At 40.1% G+C, this 20,464-nt stretch overlaps 1 protein-coding gene across 1 annotated transcript; it reads right to left on the bottom strand.

Moving 5' to 3' along the window:
- Positions 1-12,480: 12,480 nt before the first annotated feature.
- Positions 12,481-13,158, bottom strand: LOC138358360 (uncharacterized). Its single transcript, XM_069316198.1, has one exon. It carries the CDS (start codon positions 13,156-13,158, stop codon positions 12,481-12,483), a length of 678 nt encoding a protein of 225 aa, XP_069172299.1.
- Positions 13,159-20,464: the final 7,306 nt, after the last annotated feature.

The following is a 20,464-nucleotide window of genomic DNA, read 5'->3' as shown; positions in this document are numbered from 1 at the left end:
AGCGAAGTTACTTTTCTAAGTTAAAAGGTTGTTGCTGTTTTAGACTTAGCTACTCTGAACGAAACGTCAATATAACACGGGCTATAGTGAGCCCGTAAGGTTATAAGGGCTGTGTATGTTTATTTATAGAATTAACTTCATTTAATTCCATTCGACAATTTTAATTGCTCTTTAAATGTTTAATGTTATCGTGGTAAGATATGGCACAGATGGCTGGCTGGCGGACTGTGATTGATGAGTGTGCTCAGGTGGGCGACGAACTGTCGTTTAAGGTTCCCACTTGGCCGTGAAGAGCGGTGTGGCACCTGACCTTCACCCCCTCTCTGGCCCCTAACGCAGGGGAATAATATATTGTAAACTCGTAGGTGTTGCCATGCAAAGTTTGTTACCAGCAAGCATTACAATCATAAGGCAGACGAAGCATCATGCGGTAATAAATTTTCAGTTAAAATGTCATTTAGTGGGACAATCAATCACCGAACTGTATTTTTCCTGTTATCTGGGCCTGCATTACTGAGCGGACAACTACTCCATTGGTAATACCTGCTCAGTAATAAAAATATGAAGATTGAATATCTCACATCATTTTAACAACTCCTGACTCCAAATATTGGACCAAACGTTCAAACATTCACAAAAAAACTTTAATGTGAGTCTTAAATAAAATATTATGAGCAGCGGTTAGATCTATGATTATGACGATGGAAGGAAAAAATATGCCTCATAATTGGAATAATATATAGTGAACGGTACACGAATATACTGCTAAATAAACTAGGTTTTGACCATGCGAAGTTTAGCAATTAATTTAATTTGGATTTCCCTTTTACAACACAGCTTAGAACTGAGGTGGTGATTCGATTATGGTAAGACTCAAGGGAGTGACAGTTACTAATGAAAGTCGGAGACTTACTGCAAACGAACCATTGAATTTAGAGTCGTGATGGCAGAAATCGAGAGGATGAAATCGCTGATACAAGTATAAGAAGCGCTGGAGCTCGAACTGATAACTAAGATGCACCAGAACTAAACAGAGGAGAATACCTGTATTAAGGTGCTGGCACAATGGTAACATACTCTTCCCGCGGCTATCAAGCGATTTCGCCTGGGTTCGAGTCCTGGCCAGGTAAGATTGACAAGGCATCAGTCAACTGTTCAGGTCTGTTCCCCCTGCAGTAATTGGGTACCTGGTTGTAAACCGATTGGCGGGGCGTGTTCAAGTGAAAACTAACAGGTTAAGCCACTTGAAGGGTGATATCTCGAGCTGCTAATAGGAGCAAGAAGCCGTCTGGTCTGTACCCTCCTGTGAAAAAAAGTTCGTAAAGCAGGTGGGAGACGAGACCGGAGTGAAGGAATGGTACCCAGCCACCGGGACCATCAGCTACCTAACGTTAACCTGCATGAAGTGAGTTAACTGCTGTAAAGACAAGTCAGAGTCGATGTGCAAAGGCTCTCGAGGAGTCTCTCTCTTGAGGCTCCTGGAAAGCATGAAAAAGACTCCCGTACATAAGGTTAATTACTAAATGCTGACGATAAATTTTTCTTGGTATTGAAGTTTGGAGGGCAACAATTTTTCCTTAAAGAAATGTCTCGTAACTCACTTAGAGTTGAGGCCGCAGCAAAGCCATCTGGGCGAAAGTTACTAACCCGCTTTATGAAGTTAATAGCTCTTTAATCTGGCCACCATGAATGCGGCCGCAGGGGAGAATTTTAATTCACTGGAGTTTCCACTATCAGCCAGTTTATACCAGAGGGAAAACCATCTTTATTCCTGAGGAAATGCCAGTTTTGAGGTCTTCATAACACAGTAGGAGATGTACCCGGCGGTGCCCGGGATAGTTCATCTCTCCTCTCCCATCCCATCCCTCTCCTTGCTTCCCCCTCCCCTCTTCCACCCGCTTTCCCGATCCCCCTTCCTCTCTTTCCCTATCTTCCCTTCCGCTCCCTCTCATCTCCCTCAATTTTCCCCCTTTTCCCACACGTTCCTTACCCCATCTCCCTATCCCTCGAGCAAATAGGCATTTCCATTTATATATAGAACGGATACCCGAATGCACCTGGGTCTCTTCCCCCCCCCCCTCTCTCTCTCTCTCTCTCTCTCTCTCTCTCTCTCTCTCTCTCTCGCTCTCGCTCTCGCTCTCTATATCTCTCTTCCCTACACACTATCTCCATCACTTTAACTATCTTAACTACACACTGTTTCCACCACTGTAACCACTTTGCACACAGTCATTATCACTCTAACCATCTTCACAACAAACAGCTTTTTACACTACACTTTCCACACCTCACCATCTTTACTACAAACAATTGTCCATATTATAACCATATAAACTACACACGTCCATCATCATCACTATAATAATAATAATAATATGGGATAAAAGCCCACACTTGTGTATTTGTGAAATTTATGTAAGGAATTTACACCAAGTTTTTCACACTCTCCTGAGTGTGAAAGACTTGGTGTACCAGAAATCCTTTCTGGTCACTAATTAACTTCCTTGTATTTTGTTAAGAGTATAATTTAAATATTCTAAAGTTTTGGCACTCTTAAAAAGGTAATTTAGTAAAGCCTTCGATGTAATTAAACTTTACCGAACGGTGCATAATTCTCGCTCAAAGCTCATTGATGTAAAAAAAAAATTACCATGATGAAGAACGTAATTTTGTTCCTTTAAATAGCTCTCAAATAAAAGTAAGCATTATTTAGACCTATTTTCCTTTAAGAGTTATATTAAAGGACAAAAAAATTACGGTCTACCACTACTTTACTGCACATAATCAGTGCACCAGTGACCACACACAAAAAGTTTCCTCCATTCTAATATTACTGGAATTAAATTGAATGATTATATATGAGTTATAATCTGCATCTATATCATATTATTGTGTCATCATTCTCTAGAGTTACACTTTGTCCCAGGTCTGCCCACCTCTCATGCTCGGGTCTCACCCATCTAAGCTTCCCATGTATACTAGGCCATGTAATAACAAGACAATATTTACTATTTAGCTCATTTATTATACAGTTCATACTCAACCTGTGGGCGCATAATGGGCGCTGGAAATAAGACTGGTACAATATTTTAGTTTATATAACAGAAAAGGATTTTAGCTAAATAGATGTCATGTATGACAATTATGTTATTATTTTATTTAATACATTCGATACATACAATAATAATGTTATCATTATTTTACTTAATACATTCACATAAACACTAGATAGTTAAATGCAGAGTAAAACTGTTTGTATATACTAATTTGTTTCCAAAATAATGTAAAGTTTAAAAAATTTTGCAACCAAATATTGTCTTCCTCTGAAACTTCAAAGATAGCAAAGGATGCAATGTGGTTATAGACGTGTAAGCGTCCCAGAGCAGCAAAACATAACATGTTATATACTGACAAGATCTTCTTATCCCACTTTGTCTGCAGTTTCACACGTCTCATGTAATTCTTGAAGTCTTTCTTGGAGATTTCTAGTGGGTTGTCTACCGTGAACGACTGCTTCAGGGTCATTGTCGACGGCACCAGGTTGACGCTGGTGGCGTTGTGGCTGTAGTGACCATTCTGGAAGTCATACTGCGTCACTTGCTGGTGAAGGGTGTTCACTTCTGTCCTGGTGACGAGGATGGTTTGGTTCTTGGGTTCGTAGGCGGACTGTAGGGAGCCGTTGTCGCCGGCCAGAGAGACCGCCAGCAGGAAGAAGACCACAGTGTGTAGCATGGCGAAAACTGATGAACTGTGTTGACAGTTATTAACTGATCGGTGAAGATTAAGCCACCTAAGAGGTGGCACGGTAATCAATAGCCCGTAAGTGACAAGTGTTCGCGTGACCTCCTTATAAAGTCTAGGTGAGGTCACTAACTCCGCCCCTTTCTTGGAAAATTGGAAATCTTAACGCCCCAAGTTCAAGTTCAAGTACGTTTATTGAGACAATAATATACATCTCAAAGGGATTGAGTAGCTTACGCTATTTCTACCCTCCTCTATTTCAAGTCCCTCAAGGGGCATACAAATCCAGTGAGTACAAATCCACAAATCACAATACAAGAATCACATTTAACATTGCAGGTTAATATAGTAAGCACAGTATATAAGTGTTACGCTCTTGGGGCAAAATGCGTGTAGCTCCTAAGTATACTGTCTATCATACCATTATCACACATCCAAACAATTTGGTGTGGTACACTACTTATTTCTATATTTCTATAGTTATCAATAAGTTGACACTCTAATACATAATGATCTAAGGTGTGGGCGTGCGGCATACTACACAATTTACACTCCTTATCTTTTTCACTGACATCAACACTGTATTGCCAGAAATATTTGTATCCTACTCTTAATCTCATTTAAATTGAATCCTTCCAAGTAGACTTTTCTCTACCATATGTGAAGGACGAATTTGTATTTATTATTGCATAATGCTTAAGTGTGTTATTGCTGTCCACCATTGTCATTCTCTTAACTTTTTCTTCATCCTCTTAGATCATCTTGATTATTGTCTTTATTTGTTTCAAAGTTTTCTCACATACAACATCGACAAGAGTTTGTTTCCGAGGCTCTCTTCGCTATCTCATCAACTACCTCATTCAACAGTATTTCCACATGTGAAGGGATCCACATGAATCTTACTTAATACCCAATTTTGTCTAATGTCTTAACATTCTCTCTACACTCGATCACAATATTCTGATATACTGGTCGTCTGCTATTTAAAGACTCTAACGCTCCTCTACTGTCTATAAAGAAACAGACATTTTTATCGCATTTGACTACTTCCTGTATACTCAAAAACTGTGTTACTCCATCCTCCATCTTGGGAGGATGGAGTAACTTACGATATCAAGGTAAAGCTTGAGGACGGAGTATCACTGATGGAAGAGTCTCAGGAGAATTAACAATCCGCTAGTGATGGCAGTGTTCAACTCAGTGTGGTGGAAAATGTTGAAATGAATGCTAAGGAAATATTGGTTTAGAAAATTAGAAGTTGAAGATATAGTTAAGAATAGCATTGCCTTTGATTGTAGCGGGAGCACAAGTGTTGAGCACCTAAGAACATAAGAACATAAGAACAAAGGCAACTGCAGAAGGCCTATTGGCCCATACGAGGCAGCTCCTATTTATAACCACCCAATCCCACTCATATACAAGTCCAACCCACCTGCTAGCACAAGCACAAGCACTTGCACAAGCAAGAAGGTCAAAATATTTTGAGTTTGTGTCCAAGCGGCTATTGCTTCTCAGTGAATACACAGACAACGGTAAAGTTAAGTCTGAAAACTCGTCAAAGAAGAAAATAGAGGAATTAATTACTATATCTACGTTACATTCCTCCTAAGGTGGTGTTAATTGTTTCTTTGGCAATACAATACATTCTTGAAAGTCATCGTACTTTGTAACATTAAAATATAAGAATCACATATTATACTTTACCTTCTCTTATTATACTTTAGCATGCCTTTTTTATTTCTTCCCACCTTTTAATGTGAGAGGATTAATTTATTAACTCCCTCGTCTCTCATTAATCTAATCGCCGAAGCTGCATTTATCTCTGAAATTATATCCCCAATACTCTGTAAGTTCAGTTTCATCCTCATTATCTCAATCATAGCGTTTCCTGGGCATGCGAAGATTATTCTCATGGCTTTATTTTGTCCCTTCTCCAACTTGTTTAGCCTACCTTTACCAAAACAAGAAATGACAGGTGCAGCATAATCAATAATAGATCTCACAGTACACCACAATATACTATTGGAATATGAAATGTAAAGAATTCGAATATGAATTAGAAAATATAATTAATATGTTCAGTATGGATTTGTGAGCCCTTTGAGGGACTTTAAATAGTTGAGAATAGAAATAGACTAAGGTACTCTGCCCTTTTGGGATGTATTTTATTATCTCAAACTTGAACTTCAACTTGACTTAAAGTTCCATTTATTGAGACTATAAAATTTATCCCAAAAGGATGGAGTAGCTTAGGCTGCACTCCACTATTTCGGGTCCCTCAAGGGCCTCACAATTACCACGGGAGACATCTCCCGTCACGCAGGGTGCAGTTGCACCTCCACAGATCTCCAGTATCAGTTCTTGATACTGGTAATGGCTCAAAAGGGCCACCACTTACGGGTTATTCATGCCCGTGCCACCTTTTGGGTGGCTTAATCTTCTTCAATCAATCAATCTCACAATTCCATACAGTATCAAGTCCACTTCGGGCTCACCATAGCTCGTGCTACTTGGAACGTTTTGTTCCGAGTTGCTGAATCTAAAACAACAACAACAACATGGAGTGTAGCGTGAGTAGCTCAGATCAGAAACTCATAATAGATGGAAATGTCTAATTTGAATCAGAATACGGTTGAAGGACTGGAATGATGTACACTAATTAAACTTATGAAATCTGTTAATTTTCCTTCCTGGAAATTAAATTCACTTTGTACTAAATTTAAAAGAAAAATAAACATGGGGACAGGAGAGACAGTATCCCTACGAAAAGATCAAGAGGCTCTGTCACGCATTCAACATTGTCAGTTTCATCGATACGATAGAGACAAAATGTTTTCAAAACACCCATCGTCTGTTGAGTGAAATTTTCACCCGAATGATCAGCATCCGTTTTTTGTCCGATGTGTATGAAATTTCCTAGTGGCCTCCTGTTATCTCTGACCGCCTCATTTCAGATCCATGCCGGTTCGATAGAAGGTCAAACGTGTATGGATAATTCCATTTAAATTACTTTTTAACAAAGTTCTACAGTAGTTGACCAAGGTAACGTATACAGAGATGGTTCATTAAAGCTTCATCCATCACTTAGAAACCTGATCATCTGACGGCTGATGTATAATTGAAATGTATGTTATTTACCCTTAAAGGTACTGAACTTTAATTTGAAATGGTACTCCCATGAGTGACCGAAATCTCACAAAGATAATGCTCATTTCTGCAAGAGTGGTGATCAACCTAATCAAGCGAGAGTATTGATAATTCTACAAGGGTGTTATACAAGTCCCTCGAGTGACCCAAATCACACGAGCGTGACTTGTTAGCAAAGAAATTTCAGATATAATTGCAACAACCGAAACATTAATTAATCTACATAACATGGATTTATAATATTAGCTGAATATCGTATATTGGCTTTACGACACGTAACCCATATATCTGAAAATAATGTGATAACATTTCCGTCCGCCCGTATGTGAAGATATATATATATATATATATATATATATATATATATATATATATATATATATATATATATATATATATATATATATATATATATATATATATATATATATATATATCTTTTTACAGAACATTGAAACAATGACATGCAACTGACTGTGGTCACAGGGATTATATAATTTTTTTCATATAACATTTATACCTAAAACCGGCTATTGATGTTCGTATTAGCGAGACTGCGGAAATTGTGTTAGCCGAATCTAAATTATTATAGTTATGAATTGTAAAGACTGCGAGCATAAGTCTGAATGTTTGAGTGTGTGTGGAGTAATGCTTACAAGTACGTACCTAAATGTACTTCCAGGGTCAAGTGTTAGTTCTTGAGCCTCGCCTTTCGATCATCAGTCTAATTATATCAAATTGATGCTAATACAAGACATAATTATATGTCTTGGATTGACATCTGCAAATACTTCTTCCAATATATGTTATTTAGTCGCAATTCAGTTACACGTTAAAGAATTACATGCTGAAGAATTACATGATAAAGAATTACATGCTGAAGAATTACATGCTGAAGAATTACATGATAAAGAATTACATGCTGAAGAATTACATGCTGAAGAATTACACGCTGAAGAAGTTGCATCAGGAGAAGTTACACGCTGAAGAAGTTGCATCAGGAGAAGTTACACGCTGAAAAAGTTTTTCCTGACATCTCTGTGACTCACCAATATCCCTTCCTTGTGCTGCTCCTTGCTCAGAACATCTCCCTTAGACTCTTGCATGGCGTATCCTGTCGTGTCCCTTCCCTCCATGGTGCTAGTCTAGCTTCACGCCGGGTGAGAGTGTCTGTAATATATTTGATAAATATAAGTAAAGTATAATACGGCTTCATCAGCGATACCTCATGAAATGAAATGCATTGTTTCCAGATTGGCATAGTTACTACGCTGCAAGCGCTTGTTACGTGTCACTTTTTTTCCTGGAGAGTGTCAATCATTGTGGGAGAATGCAATATAAAATGGTTGAGAGTCAACCATTTTGACAGACCAGTTACTCCTATAATAAATCCCCTGCAAGGCTGATGGATTTTTAGATTATTCCCTGCCAAAGAGATCACATTTATTTGCGTTCGTAACGGCAGGAATTACTTGTTCTGCAATGAAATTTGCACTGTCAGCTACATTAAATGTAATCCGAGTGAATCCAGGGACGGGTTCAAATGTAATGCAAGTCTGGCTGGGGAATGGATTCAAATTTGCTTGAAAGGGTTACAAATAGCAGCAGGCTATAAGATCCAACCCCAGGCGTCTTGATTTTGGGAAGCCTGTGGTGTTATAAACATAGTGAGTAACAGATATGATGAAGAGTTCTCTACTAATACAACTTTAAATGGTTTTAACGTACAATTGTTTATGTGCTTTCAGCATGACCCGGTCTCGATACATGGCAGAACACACTTCACTGTGAGAGTATGGAGGTAATAGAAGCATATGGGCCTTAAATGTGATATTTCATGGAATAAATATAATATTTATTCAAAACCCAAGTTTAATTTATACATTGTCTTTGTATAAATGTGAAAGATATTGTACTTAAGAGGACTGCAATGGCAAGCAGCGTTTGGCATATTAATGTCATATAATGTGAGGGAATTAATGGAGTGGATGGTCACAGGACCTGCACTAATATCCTAAACTGTCACCACAATTCACCGTTATCGGCCCAACTGAATGGCTAATGGTGACGCATTGCTTGTCATCGTGGCTGTGTTTCCTAGTGACATTCAGCATTACCGCCACCAGCACTCTGATGGAAGGTCTCCATGGCATTCCTACTGGACCAGAAAGTTAATTACTTTACAGTTCCACGCTACAGTACCTCACCAGCGTCCAGGAATACAACTGTATTTTGTATTGATGGTTTCATTTACTAACGCGAGGATTTTAGGTAATTTCTCCGAAATTCAAGGATCTTCATTTAAGAACATAAGAACGAACGAATTAAACAATCGTGAAGTCTATCTTAATTCAAGAACTATAATTTGTCGAACTAATAAGAAATGTTAAAGATATCATGGAAAGCTAAAAGAAAATATAAAATTCATAGAACAGGACAGGCAAAGATAAATCCTAAACGAATTTTTCAGATGTGTTCAACAGAGATATGGGAGATGTCTGGACCAATGAAAAATTATTCAGGCCAAACAATTGATAATGACAGAGATATATGTGTTGGTAATTCAAACAAGTGTTTTCTCTACATTTACAAGAGGACTTAATATTATAGCTGCAGCTGAAGAAATTTGCGTAGGTGATGAGACCAAGTTGACTAGTTTAGTGGTTACCAGAGTCGTTCAGAATAAAAGAATGGCCTCTAATTCAGCTCATAAAGATGCAATATGATTACTGTGTCCAATTTTCCTGTCCTTTGCGCCATAGATAGTGTATTCCAACACGAGTCTCGCGCGCCCTTCCCTGGCTAGTTCTGGCACAGATATACATGTAAAATATTGACTCCTGGTAATTGAGAATCCTTTGTTTCATGATTGTTCCTCCTCCTTTTACCAGAGGGAGACGAGCCAGGAGGAAGGAATGTCTAGCGGTGTAATGTGGGTTTTTTATAGACGGTGACAGGATGTCTGTTAAGTTTATCGAAGTCTCCCATGGATCAACTATTTACCTTTCCCATGATGCAACTCACAGCCGTTGCCTGATTCCCAGTGACCTATTTACTGGAAAGTTAACAGAAGTATCAGGCGAAAGGATACAGTGTACGAACGCTTCTGTTCACCAGACGAATCGAACCCTGGACCTTAAGGCTACCCGACTGCGTGTTTTTCTCTTTTTTTTGCGAACGCCATCTTCTTCAAATGATCAATAGCTTCCTACTCGATTGACTGGTGAAGATTAAGCCACCCAAGAGGTGGCACGGGCATGAGTAGCCCGTAAGCTTCCTACTCCACATCCACTTCACCTTATACTCACTCCCAACACCTGAAGAAGCTTATGTACATCACATGTGACATTTTGTCATGAAACTTGAATTATGATCTGTCCAAGGACGAGATCAGGTGATATTCCCTCAGATTAATGTTTACAGCCCATAAGATATTAAATCAGTAATGTTTATTGCTCATAAGTTATTACCTCAGTAATGTTTATAACTCAGAATATACTCCCTCAGGGTAATATTCATAAGTGATGACGCTTACGTATATCTCTCTTCCCCCTCCAGCCCCCAATCTTCCCCTTCAGCCCCCAATCATCCTCTCCAGCATCCAATCCTTCCCCTCCAGCCCCCAATCTTCCCCTCCAGCCTCCCAATCTTTCCCTCTAGCCCCCAATATTCCACTAATGCCCCCCCAATCTTCCCCTCCAGCCCCCAATCTTCTCTCCAGCCCCCAATCTTCCCCTCCAGCCGCTAAGATTACCTACTATTCAAAGCCCTCTCCGCCCAAATAAACAGCACCAGCACATCCTTATCCATATCCCAGAGCCGGTTTAAATTCCCTGAATTTAGTAGGATTCGCTTAAAACTCGCCGGAAAATGTTCTCAGGTCAATCCAAACTTTATACCGAGTATTTAATTAAAAGCAAACTTTAGAAAGGAGTTTCATATATGTCATTATTGCACTAATTTTGTTAACCTTTGACAATTATTTTTTTGTCAACAGTTCCATGGTAAATCTGAACTTATCATAAGCTTCAAAGAATCCATATACAATTTTTACCGTAATATTAAAATACTTTATTATTTATATTACTAGCTCCAGGTACAAAAATAATAATAGTTGCAGTAGCAGTTCAGTTATTGCAGGATGTTATATTATTATTATTATTATTATTATTATTATTATTATTATTACACAGAGTAATCCCATTAACGTGATAGATCAGTGAGAAAATCCACAGGATAAGGATTCGAACCTAGGCGCTGGGTAGTCCAAGACACGCTGCTCTCTTGACGACTACGTCACGACATGGTCAAAACAATTGCAACCTGAGGTTCTGCTGAACCCACAAAGATTCCTGAGGCTTCAACTGAAGCCAAACCAGGATTTTACACAATTCACACAGAGCCAGAGTTACATGGGGGGGGGGGATTGTGCGAAATAATTTTTTTGCTTCAGTGGAATCCTCAGGAATCCTCGAGGGTTCAGCAGAAGTCCAGGTTGGAATTATTTCGACCATGTTGTGGCATAGTCGTCAAGAGCGCGTGTCTGGGAACACCCAGCGCCTAAGTTCGAATCCTTATCATGGCTCCTGTGGATTTTCTCGTTGTTATTATTGTTATTATCACTAATATTTTTACATGCTGATTATTACAGCTTAATGGTCATTACAACTTTATGATCATTACAGTTTGATGGTCATTGTAGCTTGATGATCGTTACAGCTTTATAATAATTACAGCTTCATAATCATCACAGCATAATTATAATTACAACTTTTTGATGAAGTGCTCCGCTAGGACCAGATGAAATAAAGTTCTGAGGACCAGGCGAAGTCTTTTCCAGGGTACCTAAAGACTGCAGAGATGGGCTTAGAGAGCTCTTGGCTTTCATATTTATCATATCATTAGAGTCAAGCAGAGTGCCGGAGTCGTGGAGTCGTGACGAATATGGTGACGATCTTTAAGGGAGATGGATCACTGGCTTCGAACTATCGCCCAGTTGCGGGCGATAGGGCGCGTAAATATTTTGAAAAGCATAGATTAATAAAGAATTCACAACGTGGCTTTATTAAGAACCCTCAGTGTTCGACAAATTTGCCGTTTTTGGTTTTGATGGCAAAAGACTTTGATAGTTTGCCTCGTGAAATATTGATTGGAAAGGTACAGGAAAACGATACAGCCAACGAATACTTCTGAGAATAAAGGAGTTGATGACGTTTCGGTCTATCCTGGACCATTGTCAAGTCGTGATTGCGGTCCGGGACGGACCGAAACGTCATTACTTCCTATATGTTAAGATGTCTGCGTTCGGGTGTCTAATTTTCAGCCACGAGATTCTGATTAACTGTTTATTTTACAACGCAGGAGATATTATGTTATTCTTGCTATTTTAGGAAGAGGCCGGATATAATCTTTTAGGAAAACATATACAGTTAAATATTGTTTATTACAATGAGCAAGATACAGTTTTTCTTGCTAATTTATGGCAATTAGCAATAAAAAGGGTACATTAAATTATTGAAGTTTGAAGAAAAAGTAATTAATATTCTTTCATAATTCACTGACCAGCATGTGAATCTAATTATTAGAAATTCTTCAGTGATCGTAGGTGATCTTGGGCTCTTGACAACTGGTGACCACCTGGTGCTGGGTGAGGGTGGTGGTCACCTCCACCGTCCAGTCACTGAAGCTGGTGACCGTGTCAGTCACCGTCTCCGTGTAGGTCACGTAGCTCGTCTCGCTGATGATGAAGGGTAGAGTCTGAGTCTTGGTGACGAAGGCGCCAACGGTGTCGGTGATGGTGACTGTACTGAAGGCCGTTTCGTGGTTGATGATTGTTAGTGTCTCGGTGATTGTTTGGGGCACAATAGCTGTTTGGGTGATGGTTAATTCGTTGATCTTTATGTCCGTGGCCAAGAGCTGGGTGGTCTGAGTGGCCACGACCGTGGCCTGGGCCGTACTGTACTTCGTCAGGTAAACCGTGCCGGTGACGTAGTCGGTTTGAGTGATGATATCTGGCGCTGGGTACGTCGTGAACGTCTGCGTCTGGATGACTGTCGACGGCACCAGGATGACGCTGGTGACGTTGTGGCCGTAGTGACCATATTGGAGGTCATACTGCGTCACCTGCTGGTGAAGGGTGTTCACTTCTGTCCTGGTGACGAGGATGGTCTGGTTCTTGGGTTGGCAGGCGGGCTGTGGGGCGCCGTGGTCGCCGTGGTCGCCGGCCTGAGAGAGCGCCAGCAGGCAGGACAGGACCACAGCGTGTAGCATGGTGAAGGCTGATGATCTGTATGTGATGATTTTGGTTCCGTGACCTCCTTAAATAGTCGAGTTGGCTCACTATCTCAGCCCCTTTCCTGAAAAATTGGTATAAACTAAAAATTATGGGTGTAATAGAGGAGGGTAGAAATAGCTTGAACTATTCTATCCTTTTGAGATGAATTTTATTATCTCAATAAACTTCAACTTGACATGGATACCCTGTCATGTAATCATGCTGTTAAATAAGATCGATATAAGTTTTTGTTAAATTGAAATAAATTAAGGAAACAATCAAGTAAAAATATAACTTCCAAGTCAAAATAGTTTGCTAGCCGAATTAAAAATTAAACATGTTCTCAGTTGTTTAATTCTCAAACCCAACCACTTTCCTTGCGTGTAATGTTATCACAGCGTCAGCAGACTCGCCCCCAGTGTGGTGTTGACCTCTCAAGTCCTGCTGCTGCTGCTCCTGCTGCCTCTGAAACTCAATTTCCTGCCCCTGAGGTAGTTGTGGTGGAGGCAGGCACAGAGCCCCTCGCCCTGCTGGCATCAAAGGCACCCTGAAACTCGTGTAATATCCATCGTGAGTGGTGAAGGAGTCCCACGCTCGCCCCTTCTGAATAGGATTCATCATTAGTCTCAATATTTTCATCAACAGGATTCTTTGAGAGTACCGTCGGAAATATACGCTTATAATCGGTGAGGGAAGACTAGCTGGGTTGGTCAAGGTTAGTACGCTTTGGTGCGATGAAAGTACACACATAGTTCATGGTGATTAGAAGTTATAATAAACTTCATTTCTCTGTACACATTTTAACTCGTCTCTCTAAATTATTTATTGAATAAAATTTTAATCTGCGATAACTTAGCACCTTCTCCAAGGACACCATCTCGGTCCAAAGGCTCCTAACTTTTACACGCGTCATTAGAAAGATAACTTTTCCTATACAGAGCTGCTAATAGCGACTATCTCTCCCAGTTAGAAACTTGAAGCATTATGAGTGCAGCTTTATGAATCACGAGGGAGACTGCTGGCCCTTACTTTCATGTTTGGTAATTACTGTTAATGGCATTGTGTATTGCGCTGCAGCAGCTTCCAATACTAAACTAAAGAACTTTTCAATGATTTATGTTCAGTAAAAATTTATTATATTTGAGATAAGTCAACTTATTTTATTCACGGGTAGATGACAATTGTTAAAAATATGAATTACTATCTAACAAACATAATTTAGTCATTGAAGAAGGTTATTTAACATGCACAAGATTAACAGCACAAGCAACTTGTATTAAATACAGACTCCAAAACAACAACACAAGCCCGGAACTCTAACATAGTAAACACTTGACATAACATCTGTACTATATATACAAAGGCAAGATCTACACTGGACACCAACTCATTCTATGGCAGTATACGCAGATAAACGCAGATAAACAAAATCGCAGATAAACAAAAGCTCAGATAAACTAGCGGAAGGGAGAGCAGAAAACCTGAAGTGGACATGTAGACTCAAAATATATTGTGAATCTTAAAGCCACAAAAAAGGCCAACTATAGAGCTCTAACAAATGTTATGAACTGCACTAAGGTATAATGAAGCCTTTGACTATATAAGCCTCCATACTTGCAAAAGATACTCAAAGATACATATCAAGCTCGGGTACCCGGACGCGACGCACATTACCATGCATAGCAGACTCTACATCAAATAAGAAAATGCTATGCAGATTTTATCAGATTGAATGTGGAGATACAGCAGAGCACTAACTCGACAAATAATCATATTCACACCTAGTAAAAACGTTTTTCTTAGAATGATAAATTTCCCATGCAGAGCTACTAATAGCGACTATCTCTCACAGTCAGAAACTTGGGAGAGATTAGTTTTCTCATTATATCTCTTTATATGCAGGCGATGAGTCACAATAACATGGCTGAAGTAGTCTGACCAGACCACACACTAGAAGGTGAAGGGACGACGACGTTTCGGTCCGTCCTGGACCATTCTCAAGTCGATATCTCTCTATATCTCCTAACTATCTCTTCAGCAGCAGCACTTTAGCAGCTGTTGCTAAAATATTATCACGCTTGTGCGATGTGTTAACTGCCTTTCAATAATTTTGTCATGGCAAGGGAACAGTCACGCTCTCTGGGTTACATTCCTCCCATGGTGGTGTTAATTGTTTCTTAGGCAACGAAATATAATCTTGCAAGACACAAAATTTTATATTACAAAATCAAGTTCTCATTTATCATCTCTTGTTATTTCTTAAAATACAATGATCATTTCTTCACACATTTTGAACTGAATGAATTAATTCATTAGCTCCCCCACCTCTCATTAGTCTAATCGACGAAGCTTCATTTATCTCAGAAACTTTATCCCCATTATTCTGTAAATTGAATTCCATCCTTATTACCTCAATTACATGAAATAATATAGGCAGCATAATCAATAGGAGATCTCACAGTATGCCATGTGATTACTATTGGAATGTGAAGTATAGAATATGATTAATAATTGTGTAATGTGTGGGTTTGTGAGCCCCTTGAGGGACCCAATATAGACGAGGATAGAAATAGCCTAAGCTACTCTATCCTTTTGAGATGTACTTCCTATTCTCAATAAACTTACTTGAACCTCATTCACAGCATTTCTCGGGCATGCTTAAATTATTAGCATAGTATCTTTTGTGCCTTCTCCAACTTTTTTAGTCTACCTTTACCAAAATAAGAAATGACAGGTGCAGCATTATCGATAAGAGATTAATTTCGGAGCACTTATGTATTTCATGCGTAGTGCTGCCAGTTGACATATGGTATTGATGTGTGAATTATGTAGTATGCCGCACGCCCACACCTTAGACATCATTATGTATTAGTGTCAAGTTATTGATAACTATATAAATAAGGAAATAAGTAGTGTACCACATCAAATTGTTCGCATGTGTGATAATGGATATTATCTTTAATCCAAAAAAATTTATTCCTTTTTAATAACGATGGTACTTTACATAAATTATTAATTGAATATTTATTAAAAAAAAATTGTAATATAGATGAAATTCTTTTAGGAACTAGATTGCATAGTACATAAAATGACACTATATCGTGTTTGTATCAACACTACATCAAGAACTGGACCTGGACCTCCGCCAACACCACAGAAGGAGGTCAAGCTTCCTTGCGAGACGAATGTCTAAGCTCTCTGGAGATGAGAGATCGTTGAGTTTAATATAGTGTTGATAAATGTTTCCTTGCACAGTATTTTGCTTTATTTGTGCTAAATATTAAGGGTATTTGCAATTTTAGCACCATAATTAAAATTGTTTCAATATACAGACAATAACGTGACTGAAGATATGATGACCAAACCACACACCAGAAAACTAAGAAACGACGACGTTTCGGTCCGTCCAGGACCATTATGAAAAAGATTGTGTGACCATTATCACAATCGACTTGATAATGGTCCAGGACGGACCGAAACATCGTCGTTTCTTCATTTTCTGATGTGTGGTTTGGTCCTCATGTTTCAGTATATCAGCGTATTACTTATTTATTGATTTTGAGTCATTGAGATTCGCAATATTTTCGTTTGAGTGTGAAAAATAACCTTCCCGATAGGTTTAAATAACAGGAACCAGCACACATACAAAGATTTAGGGAATTTCTTCGCTAAAATGATGAAAACTGTTCCTACTCTAGCTCGTTAGCAACAGTTGACAGCAATTTAAAACGCCAGTTTGTCTAAACGAAGCATTAGAAGCATTAATGAATGAAATGCCAGAGCTTCTGTGTTGGCTCTGGGCTTCCATTACTAGTGATGGAGAGCGGCAATCACATGACAAATTGGCAATCAGCTCACCCCTGCACTGACCATAGTGCCGCCTGTATCAAGATGTATCCTCCTCAGCCTGGGCTACTGATGTCCTCCTCAGCCTGGACTACTGATGTCCTCCTCAGCCTGGACTACTGATGTCCTCCCCAGCCTGGGCTACTGATGTCCTCCTCAGCCTGGGCTACTGATGTCCTCCCCAGCCTGAGCTGCTGATGTCCTCCCCAGCCTGGACTACTGATGTCCTCCCCAGCCTGGGCTACTGATGTCCTCCCCAGCCTGGGCTACTGATGTCCTCCCCAGCCTGGGCTACTGATGTCCCACCCAGCCTTGGCTACTGATGTCCTCCCCAGCCTGGGCTGCTGATGTCCTCCCCAGCCTGGGCTACTGATGTCCCACCCAGCCTTGGCTACTGATGTCCTCCCCAGCCTGGGCTACTGATGTCCTCCCCAGCCTGGGCTACTGATGTCCCACCCAGCCTTGGCTACTGATGTCCTCCCCAGCCTGGACTACTGATGTCCTCCCCAGCCTGGGCTACTGATGTCCTCCCCAGCCTGGGCTACTGATGTCCTCCCCAGCCTGGGCTACTGATGTCCTCCTGGCCTGGGCTACTGATGTCCTCCCCAGCCTGGGCTACTGATGTCCTACCCAGCCTGGGCTACTGATGTCCTCCCCAGCCTGGACTACTGATGTCCTCCCCAGCCTGGGCTACTGATGTCCTCCCCAGCCTGGGCTACTGATGTCCTACCCAGCCTGGGCTGCTGATGTCCTACCCAGCCTGGGCTGCTGATGTCCTCCCCAGCCTGGGCTGCTGATGTCCTACCCAGCCTGGGCTGCTGATGTCCTACCCAGCCTGGGCTGCAGGTGATCTTTCAAAGTTGGGGAAAGTGCTTATTCAGACTGGAGTCGAAAGTAAATAAAGTTTGTTCAATTTTTCTACAGTCAGAAAATCTGCAGGATTCTTTTTAAAGTTTATTTCAGCTTTAACGATCTTAAAATCGAAAAGTGGTCTCATATTCCTTTCCTTGCTGACCTAGCCAGCATCAGTAAGGCAGACGTGGCCTATAATTACATCATTGACTTGAAGGGGAATGAGGGTGACCTTTTATCAGCTGGAAGAGATAGGAGGAATTCTGTCGATCGTGTTTATCCAAAGGGTTTTCACATGTAGCAAAGCGAACTATGAGGGAGTGACTTAATGTTGTACTTGAGAGAGTCATTCATGAATCATTTCCACCATGAGTAACTATTAGGACACATTATTGTTGATCTGAGACGAGAATAGTTTAAAGACAATGTTAACAATTTCCTGTGTTAAAGTTCATTTATCTAATAACAAATATAGACAAAAAGATGGCATTCAATGGTACTCCGATATCACATCTCTCATTGCATCATGTGATGTAGATAACCCAATGTGAAATTATGAAGAGCAACAAATGGTCGTGAGAGGAAATATTAGCCAATTAACACGGAGGCTGATGTATTGTAAGAGCCTGAACTGCGTATTGGCTTGACGTCTGTTCTTGGGATGGAATTGTGACTCTCAACAGCCGTTCGCTGGAAAACTTCGGATGATTGATGAAGATTAAGCCACCCAAAAGGTGGCACGGGCATGAATAGCCCGTAAGTGGTGGCCCTTTTGAGCCATTACCAGTATCATTAGCTGATACTGGAGATCTGTGGAGGTGCGACTGCATCCTGCGTGACGGGAGATGTCTCCTGTGGAGGAAAACTTCCGAAATATCTCCATAGTTGAACACCAGCCAGATCGTGAAGAACAGAACAGCAGGGTTTCAATGCCGTCAACGCCGTTAGTGTGTTTATGAAGGAAATTACTTTTGAGTCGGGGAAACTGTGACTTCATTTGTCTTGCGTCGATGCGTGGAGAAAGCGACGGTCTATTATTGATAGGGATTCTTGTTCCCAAGATATGCTAGATTCCAAGTTGACAAGTAAATAGCGTCGTTGGGAGAAGAAAGAGTTACAAGGAGAAAATTCAAGAGAAAAAGCAATTCGGATCTTCAATGAAGATTAAATTCTGCACACCCTTGAATTTTAAGATCGCAAAACGCTACATCTTTTTGCGTCACGCCAGCTTGAATATACCACTCGACTCGTGAAGAAGTCAAGAATTGTCTTCTTCATCATGGCATGAGACAGTCGAGGTTACACCCAGGATCTCATAGACTGAGTTAGGACTGTCTGTTTGATCACCGATACATTTATGGAAGTCAAACAGGACATAAGACTTGCTAGGAGCTGAAATGCATCTTGAGTACCTACGAAATACTCATCATTTATATCACCATTCACTGAAGGACGATGTGTTGTAATCAATGAAAAAGTTTAGATATCATATTTTGGTGCCTGATAGTTATTGACATTTTGAGTACTGACCTATAACAGCCAAATCATTATAAAATCACACTATCACACTCAAATCTACGAAAGTGACAGTAGACACCAAATGTCTATCGGGAAAGAGGCTATTGACTGGCCGCCAGTTGACTAACTACTGATGCTCTCCAGTTGCTTCTGTAACTCGAGACTCCATATTAAAAATAGCACTGTTCGCGTCTTTGAAAATTCCACAACATTCTAGTGTTTTTAATTATTAATTTATAGAATATTTGGGATTTTTGTTAACACCTGTAAGCATATTTATCTAAGATTTTGTTTAAAATCTGTAAATAGTTTATCTATAAACGTCTTCGATATTATAAAGATTTCTTTTACCCGCAAAAAATAAATGAGTAGCACTACAATGGTCTTTCTACAATATTATACAATAGCATTTTACGCGCTACAGACATTTCGGAATGAGCAATGCATTTTATCATTTGCAACCTGCTGGCAGTTGCAATAATCAACATAATTCATACTACACGGCTTGTTTGTGACTGCTGCTCCTACCAATACACGATAAATGTAATTACTTTACATAATATACAACAATCAGCGATAATAAATTACCCAATTAGTAGAATATATAACAGAGTAAATCACATTCTCTTGCCACTACGTCACAAGATAAATTGCACTTGCCAGTCACTTGGTGAGTGTTCTGGTGGGTCAAGTGGTGGGTTAGGTAGTGGGTCAGGTGGTGGGTCAGGTGGTAGGTCAGGTGGTGGGTCAGGGGGGGGGTCAGTTGTCTGGACTGAAAGACCCGGGCAACGCTGGGTACCCTCCTTATAATATGTATAAATGTTTACAATATTAAGGCAAAAGTTTTGTTAACTTATCTCTAGAAAATCATAAATCTTTCTAATTTGAGTCAATGTTCAGGCTCAGTCCTCGTCTCATTGTTTCTACATACGACTGATAATGGGTAATTAATAATTGTGTAGACGAGGAGTCACAATAACGTGGCTGAAATATGTTGACCAAACCACACACTAGAAAGTAAAGGGACGACGACGTTTCGGTCCGTCCTGGACCATTCTCAAGTCGATTGTACAATCGACTTGAGAA

This window comes from Procambarus clarkii, chromosome 83, assembly GCF_040958095.1.
Source record: "Procambarus clarkii isolate CNS0578487 chromosome 83, FALCON_Pclarkii_2.0, whole genome shotgun sequence".
Taxonomy (NCBI): domain Eukaryota; kingdom Metazoa; phylum Arthropoda; class Malacostraca; order Decapoda; family Cambaridae; genus Procambarus; species Procambarus clarkii.
The sequence above is the reverse complement of the archived record's forward strand: the minus strand, read 5'-3'. Positions and strand labels throughout refer to the sequence as shown.